General features: G+C 56.0%; 1 protein-coding gene and 1 long non-coding RNA gene across 9 annotated transcripts in view; one reads left to right on the top strand and one right to left on the bottom strand.

Moving 5' to 3' along the window:
- The first annotated feature begins 7 nt into the window (after window positions 1-7).
- LOC145717337 (uncharacterized) lies at window positions 8-2,751 on the top strand. Its single transcript, XR_014140484.1, has 2 exons — window positions 8-369; window positions 1,354-2,751. It is a non-coding gene; the product is annotated as an uncharacterized LOC145717337 (long non-coding RNA).
- A 1,284-nt stretch (window positions 2,752-4,035) lies between these two features.
- STAT3 (signal transducer and activator of transcription 3) overlaps window positions 4,036-8,297 on the bottom strand; it is a 69,086-nt gene continuing 64,824 nt past the window's right edge. For 4 of the 8 annotated variants that reach the window (XM_081804978.1, XM_081804980.1, XM_081804977.1 and 1 more), the window contains exons 22-24: window positions 7,177-7,219; window positions 6,781-6,893; window positions 4,036-6,112 (exon numbers count right to left, since the gene is read on the bottom strand). In XM_081804978.1, the coding sequence (XP_081661104.1) occupies window positions 6,057-6,112; window positions 6,781-6,893; window positions 7,177-7,219 (212 nt within the window). In that variant the 3' untranslated portion in view covers window positions 4,036-6,056. The remainder of the gene's footprint in view (window positions 6,113-6,780; window positions 6,894-7,176; window positions 7,220-8,297) is intronic. The other 4 variants (XM_081804982.1, XM_081804984.1, XM_081804981.1 and 1 more) reach the window with 1 other exon arrangement.

The raw sequence follows: 8,297 nt of genomic DNA, 5'->3' as shown, positions 1-8,297 counted from the left end.
CCTCACCGCTGCTCCTCCCACTCACAGGCCCTGTGTGGCCCAGCCCGCCCTTCCCCGTTGAAGCCTGGCTCAGCCCTGGAGAGGGAACTGGGCTTAGTCTCAATGGGACCAGGACCCAGGGCCCCACTCCTGCAGCTGGAGTCCCAGGCCCAGTGGGCACTTTGTCCTTCCATACCTCAAAAAAGGTGTAAAAATGCCCACCCCCCCCCAAGTCAGCTGCTGCCCGGAGGCCACTGAGGCTCTGCTGTGTTTCTCCTGCAGGTTTGTGAGTGCGTCTGCAGACTCTGCCGGGGCCAGCGCCACCTACATGGACCAGGCCCCCTCCCCAGCCGTGTGCCCCCAGGCTCATTATAACATGTACCCCCAGAAGTAGGTTGTGTTCTCATGGGGCTCCGCGGGGAGAAAGTGGGCACCTGGCCTCAGGCTGGGCCCCAGGAGGGCTGGTGGGCAAAGGGACCCAGAGCTCCTGTAGGTCTGAGACCACCCAGGCCGGGCTCCGGCATGTGCCCAGGTACAGTGAGGGAGATCAGCCAGTGAGAAGCATAGAACATAAGCTACATATAGGAGGGTCCTTGCTCTGGTGCTGACTGGCTGTGTGACCTTGGGAAAATTATTGAGCCTCCCAGATGTTCAGTTTCCACATCTGTAAAATGGAGGCAAAAATACCTACCATATGGGATTGGGGGCAGGACTCAGGTGAGGCTGTGGTAAGGGATAGCTCCAGATGGGGCGGTTGCTCTTAGGAGTTGGAGGGAAACGGGCTATCACTTGCTCCTCTCTGGAGTTCCCAGGGCAGAGAATTAATTCTCTCCTGAGCTGTGGGTGGCCCCAGCTGGATGTCTGGGTGTCTGGCAGACACAAGCTGCACTGGGATGGCCATGGGCTTGAGAGTCACCAAGACTGGAATTCCAATCCTGAATCCATTTGCCAGCCAGGTGGCCCTGAGCAGGTTTCTGAACACGGCCGAGCCTCAGTCTCCCCCAGTGTAAAGTGGAGCAGATACCTACCTCAGGTGGCTAAGCCCAGCGCGTTGTAGGTGCTCAGCAATTGGAGCCCATGGTTGAGTGGAATAGTGTCGCAGTGGGCAGAACTCACTGACCCAACCGTGTTTTGCAGAGGAGGAGAGGGACGGGGACAAGGGAGAAGAACTCTCTGAGCCCACTCAGTACGGCAATGAGCGTTGAGACTAGAACTTGAGTAGCTCCCAATGAGCCAGTGACTGACGTTTTCAGCTTGGGGTTCGCGGGGGCGGCCAGCCAGAGCCAGTCCTGTTCCCGTGAGACTGTGGTCTGAGTGGGGAGGGGGCCAGCGGCATGCTCAGCTCCCTCTGACCTCCCTCTCCCTCTCTCCCAGCCCTGACCCCGTCCTCGACCAGGATGGAGAATTTGACTTGGATGAGACCATGGACGTCGCCCGGCACGTGGAGGAACTCTTACGCCGCCCGATGGACAGTCTGGACCCCCGCCTCTCCCCGCCTGCCGGCCTTTTCACCGCTGCCCGAGGCTCGCTCTCATGAATGTTCGAATGGCACGCTTCTCTTTGGAAACAACACTCAGTGTGAAGGGGTCGTGTTAATGGTGATTTTAGTGTTGCTGTGCATACAGATGCCTCGGCCGTGTGTGGGTGTGTGTCTGTGTGTGTGTGTGTGTGTGTGTGTGTGCGCGCGCGTGCCTGCCTCGCCTGCGCCCAGCAGCCACCAGCTTGCTCCCCAGATCAAGGCGCCCAAGGGCCCGCCAGGCCTGCGTCTGTCGCGGGAGGGGCTCCGCTTCCGCCGGCTGCTGTCACAGGTGCTGTTCCTGCCCGGGCCTGTCCGGCCTCGCCGCTGTTTGAAGGAAATTATTCAAGAAGGGGCTTGGAGACGGGTCAGGTGTCCCAGCTTCAGTTGTACTCCTGAGTGAGAAGCTTTGGCTCCCAAATGTGTGCATATGCGTTTAGGTTTGTGCATCTGTTGCCATGCACGTGTGTTGGTCTATTGATTCTTTCCCTCGGGAGGGAGGCTGGGATTCAGTTTTGAGTCATGTTTTATACTTTATCTAACGACTATGGACTCGAGATTGTTTGTGACCCGAGGGCTTCTCTAGACCGTGGCCCTAACGCAGCAGGAACGGGTCTTTGCGGTTGGGTCTGTCAGAGCTGCTCTGAGTACGTAGTTGCTTGGCCTCCTGGCCTCCTGGCCTCCAGCCGGGGGACCTGGGCTTCATGTCTGTGGTGCCGTTACCCGGTCTGCTATCATTTTCCAAGTGTGATCGCCTCCCCTCCATCGGGCCCCAGCCTTCTTTCCCTGACGCTCTGCAACCCTGCTCCCAGGAGAGGGGGGGAGACGGGCAGGAACTGGGCTAGGACGTGGTGGGTGAACAGAGGGCCGGGGACTTGCGGGGCTGATCTCCCTCTCCTGGAGAACTGCACGGAGAGACGGCCGCAGAGAAGCCGCTTGTGGCATGCCTGTGGAATCCCGAGTGAGGGGTAAAAGCTCAGCTCGTTCCCCCCTGCTGGCAGGTGGACCTGCACTAGGCCTCATCACAGTTGCGTAACGCCGAGGTCCGAGAAGGCCTTGCTCCCGGCCTCACGTGCTCCTCCCTTGGAGGCTCTGTGACATGCAGCCGGGGACAGCTGGTGGCAGAGGGTCGGGAGTCCCAGGTTTAAACATCCCTGAGGGAAGGTGGGGACCAGAAGAGGGATCCTTGTGTACTTTGTACATAGGCCACACATTTGTGTAAACAGTGTTTTCGAATAAAGTATTTTTTTCATAAATTTGCTGGCACGGCTCCCGCGGACAGCCCTAGGTAACGGGGATCCCTGGTGCTGGGGTGGTTTTGTTGCTTCCCTCCCGTGTGGCTGGTGCTGTAATGCTTCCAAAGCTACCACTCTGCACTCTCTTCTGTGTGTTAAGGGTGCCCACCAGCCCTGGAACGCTGTCTCTGCTTCTCAGAAGCCAAAACGACTAGGGCTGGAGGCCTTGGGGGAAGGGGGTGGGGGCCAGGAGCGGGAAGAATGGCAGAGGGGGGGTCTGGGCCTCTCCTAATCAGCTGCTGCCATAAGCAATCTTGAAGCCTTTGATGCGGGGGTGGGGGGGTGCAGGGGCAGTGCCAGGGGCAGCAGGGAGCCTCAGCGACAGTCCCTCCTTGCCCGCCTCTTCCCGGACACCAGCAGGTGGCACCATCCCGCTGCCACCAGCCCATTCAAAGGGCCAGCCGGCCCAGTGACCCGTAGGGAAGCTGGGGGAGGAGGATGGTCTCCCCATTTGGACCCCCTGGCGCCGACCTGCTGCCAGTCCAGGGGCTGTCACTGGGGCCCTGGTGGGGTGGGGGGGGGGTTGGGGAACGGTTGGGGAGCCAGGACCTACCCATGAGATTTCTTCAGAGCTCAAAGCAAGGGAAGAGGGGTTTGCAGCCTGCCCCAAGGAGGCGCAGGGGCCCTGCGCGGGGCTGGCGGGGGTGGGCTGGCGGGGAGAGCAGCCGCTAATCTCCCCTTGCATCTCGGCAGGGCTGGCGGCTGGTATCTCAGCCCGCGGCGCGGTCTCCATGGCGCTCGGCACGGGGGTGGGGGGAGCCAGCCGAGTGGGCGCATTGATGTCTGTGAATTATCACCACCGGTCGGGCAGCCAGTGAAGTGTTTCCGTTCATCCCCGCTGAGTGAACTGAAGAGAAAGCGATAAGGGAGCAACTGTGGGAGGGGAGGCCTTAGGGTGGGGTGGGAGTATCTTCACCCCAAGCCCCCTTAGGTAGCGCTTATCTGACCCCAGACGGGTTCGTGGGGCTTGCAAAGGCCCGAGGAGGGGGGAAGGAAGAGGGAGAAGGGGGGCCTCCACGGACACCTCCGGCTCCTCCGGTTACCCCTTCCCTGGAGGCCACTGGCTAACATAAGATGGGGGGCGCCCGGGGCCCCAGAAGTGGGCTGCGGGGGCCAGCCTGGGAGCAGGGGCCCCCGCCTCCTGTCAGGATCCAGGCTCGGCCTGTGGGTAAGGCCCCCTCAGAACTGACGGGGGGAGGGGAAGGGGGGCCTCCAGCAGCCAGAGACAGAGCTGCCACGCCCTCAGACGGTTCCTATATAACTTTTATTTCTGGAAGTTAAAGTAGATACAGCAATATACAAAAACAAAACAAAAAACCAAAAACCCACAATAATATAAATTTTTACACTATGAAGTACACATTGGAATTTGATGCGGTGACCAGGACAGCAGCATACAAACCACTGTGCAGGTAGGTCGAGCCATCTATGGGAACCCCTCAGCTGGGCTGGGGATGGGCAGGGGGAGACAGTGGAGAGAAAGCGGGCAGGTCCCGGAGGGCTCGGTTCTTGAAGGGAGGGGCTACAACAAGTCTCGGCTCCTCTCAGAACTTCTGCTACAATCAGAGTTAAAACCAGATACACGTGCTACCTCGAAGTCACCAGCTTTTCAGTGTCTGCGCCATAGAAGCCTGGATCCTTGCCCCAGGTGCCTCTGATCTAAATCTTCTCTCAGTTTCTGAGTTAAGCTTGTTATGAAGTGAAGAGTGTTGCTAGAGGAGGGCGAGCTCTGTACTACCTACCAACCAGTTCTAGGGAAGGACAGGGATGGCCAAGCGCAACCCCTGTCCGTCTTGGAGAGAATGTCTTCATCCCCTTAATTCTGAACCTGGTGAGTACGGGTAAAACAAACAGCACACCATAGAAACTCTGACCAACTGAGATCAGGTGGTCCTGGACCACCCGATCTAGTCAGGCCTCTGGGTCAGACGAAGCCCAAATACTGGAGACCACGAAGTGTTCTGAGACGCACAGTAAATGGGAGTTGTTCTGCCTCATGTGTGAGGCCCCCATGGGGAGGAGATAGTCACCAGCATGGGGGGTGGGGGGGGGCCAGGGTGTACACTCCCTCACACAAGGGATAGACCTCGAGTTTATCAGTAAGCCTTTGCCCCCGGCTTAACCAAGTGAAGAAGTGATTAGAGGTGCCGCGGGAAATCACCAAGAAACCGGGATAAGAACCGTATTCCCTGAGCTCAACTAGACCCTTGGCTGGGGCCCCAACAGTCTGTTGTGTTCCACCTGTAACTCTCGCCTTCTTATTCCAGGATTCTCAAAGCAAACAGGACAAGGGACCTTTAGACACTGAAAGGAGCCCTACACAAGGGGGGTCAGGTGGACAGGGAGGAAAGATCACCCCATCCCTTATAAGGCACCCACAGGAACAACCCAGGCTCTGGAACAGGAGAAGTCCAGGGAGACGGGGGCGGGGGGGGGGGGCAGGTGGTAAGCACTCCTCTGCCCAGCCTTACCTACTAATAGGCCAACACATTAAAGGGGAAAGTAAAAACTTTGTTTATTAAAAAATGTCTAGGATGTTTAGGTTGTCCTTCAACCTTCCTATTTCATAACCAAAGGCCAAGCCACAGCTTCAGATGTCTTTTAAGGGTTGGATCTGAAGCCCATTTTAGGATTTCTATAAATTATCAGCCTGAAGAAAGCTGAATGCTTAAAGCACCAAGAAGGCTACTGACTGAGTTGTCTTAAATACAGAAAAGGTTATGCCAATACAGTGTTTTTTGCCCTTTAATTTTTTTTTAAATTTAAAAAGAAACTTAGGGGCTGTGAAAGTCCTATCTTCTATTTGGTTGTTAGCAGGGTTAAAAGTGCAATGCCAGGAGGAATGTAGCTAGAGGCAGCCTGTGGTGTGAGCTTACAGAGATAGGCAGAGGGATGCGCGGGCACCAGGAGGCACTTGTCTAAGGACAACACGAGCTGCTGAGAAAGGAGGGCCGGGGAGCCAGAAAAGACCAGAACATTTCCTTTTTCTCCCTCTTGCCACCCCTTCCACATCCCCCGGTCACAGTGTCAGAGAACACATTCTTATTTGCATTTAGGTAAAAGCGTTATCACCCACGTTCACGCATTTCTCTATTTTTAAAAGTGCCCAGATTGCTCAAAGATAGCAGAAGTAGGAGATTAAAAAAAAATCTGGAAGCACAAAGTGAGAGGAGTCTCAGACGATCTGGGGGTTGGCTGTGTGAGGGGTGGTAGAACACAGGTAGGTGCCTCTGTCCTCGCTCTCTGCAGCCTCAGCCCGCCGCTCCTCACATCGGGGAGGTAGCGCACTCCGAGGTCAACTCCATGTCGAACGTGAGGGACTCTGGGGGGACAGAGCGGGAGAGCTCGTTCAGTTGCCTGAGCCCGCGAGCCGGCAGGGCATGCTCCTGCAGCCCTTCGGGGGACAGAGGCCCAGCCAGCACTGCCATCCAGGGTCCTTGCCCCGTGTGGCCGAGACAGGGTCGGATACTCCAGATTTACTCTCCTCCCTAGAGGGTCTGGTCTTCTGGAAGGGCTCAGTCCCCTTCCTCCCTTAACTCGTTCCCAACTGTCCGCGTGGAAAGATCGAAGGCTGTCCTGCAGGATGGGGCAGCCCGGAGCCACCGGGTGGCTACTGAGCATCACAGTGTGGCCAGTCCCACTCAAGATGGGCTGGAGCCGTACAACACCCAGCAGGTTTCAGAGACTTAGTACAAAAAAAAACCTCGATAACTTTCTCTTATGTGCTAAAATGCTAGTACTGGGGATTTACTGGGTTACAGAAAAGATACTATTAACGTTAACCTCACTTGTTTCTTATTGCTGTTTTTCACGTGGCTACTAGAAAATTTGCACTTACAGGCGTGGTGCACATTTGGTTTCTAAGGGAGAGCACTGCTCTAGAACTTTCTACCAATCGCGCGGTGAGGGGGGCAGCTCTTGGTTCGGTGCATGGCACACGAAGGGGGCTGACTTCCCTCCTAAGGACAGGGTCTGTCACCAAACACTCACCGAACTGCCCTCCTGCTGAGGGCTCAGCACCTTCACCATTATTTCCAAACTGCATCAATGAATCTAAAGTGCGGGGGGACATCGGCAGGTCAATGGTATTGCTGCACGTCGTTCTGTAGGAAATGGGGAGCAGCAGGAGGGGAAAGGGCCGGGTTGACAAGACACAATGGAGAAAAAAAAAAAAAGAACAAAACACACACACACAAGCCATCAAACTCTGGTCTCCAACAGAAAAATAAAAGCTCAAGCTTTTTAAACACACAAGGTCACTTTGAGTACTACACAGAGCCCAGGACGTTCCGGCCCTTCACAGGATAGCTCTCACCCAGCGTCCTACTCCCAGGAGAACTGAGGACACCAGAAATGAAGGCCAAATTGAGAAGGGAAGCCACTTACGGAGTCACACAGATAAACTTGGTCTTCAGGTATGGGGCAGCACCTGGGAAGAAGAAAACTGGGGCTTACTAACTGCGACCCCACTGTGGGCCAAGGGCAGGAGGAAGCCGGCTGTCTCATCGGCACTGACGTGCACCTCACTCCATCCTGGAGCGGAGGCCGTTTTGAAGCCCCACCTCCCCTCAGGGCTGCCCTCCCACCACTGTGTCCTGTTGGGTGTGCGAGGCACCTGCAGCTTGGTGGTTCAACCCTTTCCATAGAGCTTTCCTGACCTGCAGAGACTTTTAAGCACACCCTGGTCCCACCTGAGCCTAGACCAATGCCAGCCTGTTTGTTCTTTCCCTAGATGATGTGAACACTGAGCTGCCTGCATGGGGTCTGAGGATTGTATTCTGGCCTGGCCGAATCTCTTCGCTACAACTTCTCCGCACGCAGGAACGGAGCCGACGCAGTCTGGCCTCGGACACACACGGTCCTGCTCAGATGCCAAAGTCACCAAGTCTCTAAGAGAATGTGGAAATTGCTCATGCTGTTGCGAGGCCCAGAGTCATACTTTTCATTCCTATGGGCATTCATCTGCCTCTACTACTTTTTAGGTGAGCCGTATTAGTAACTCCCCAGTTGGGGAGCAACATCATACAAAGAGCAGCCTCTCTGTCAAGAGAGGCTGCCTGGTGTGGCAATACCATTGACTCCGGACTGAAGACAGGAGGCCTGGGGCTTGTCATGTCTTCCACAGCTAAGACACCCGGAGCAAAGCACTTTCTACGCTAAGAGGGAGGGGGAAGAGGGAAGTGCCCATCTGGGTCATTTATAATTCTTTTTTTTGTTTTTTTAAAGATTTTATTTATTTATTTGACACAGAGAGACACAGCGAGAGAGGGAACACAAGCAGGGGGAGTGGGAGAGGGAGAAGCAGGCTTCCCGCTGAGCAGGGAGCCCGATGCGGGGCCCGATCCCAGGACCCTGAGATCATGACCTGAGCCGAAGGCAGTCGCTTAACCGATTGAGCCACCCAGGCGCCCCTCATTTATAATTCTTGTTCCATAGTTAGAAATGTGAGGACTGGGGCGCCTGGGTGGCTCAGTCGGTTAAGCGACTGCCTTCGGCTCAGGTCATGA

This window comes from Leptonychotes weddellii, chromosome 15 (genome assembly GCF_054177405.1).
Source record: "Leptonychotes weddellii isolate Sample4059 chromosome 15, ASM5417740v2, whole genome shotgun sequence".
Lineage (NCBI taxonomy): Eukaryota > Metazoa > Chordata > Mammalia > Carnivora > Phocidae > Leptonychotes > Leptonychotes weddellii.
Note: the sequence above shows the minus strand (reverse complement) of the source record. Positions and strands in the feature narration are given on the sequence as shown.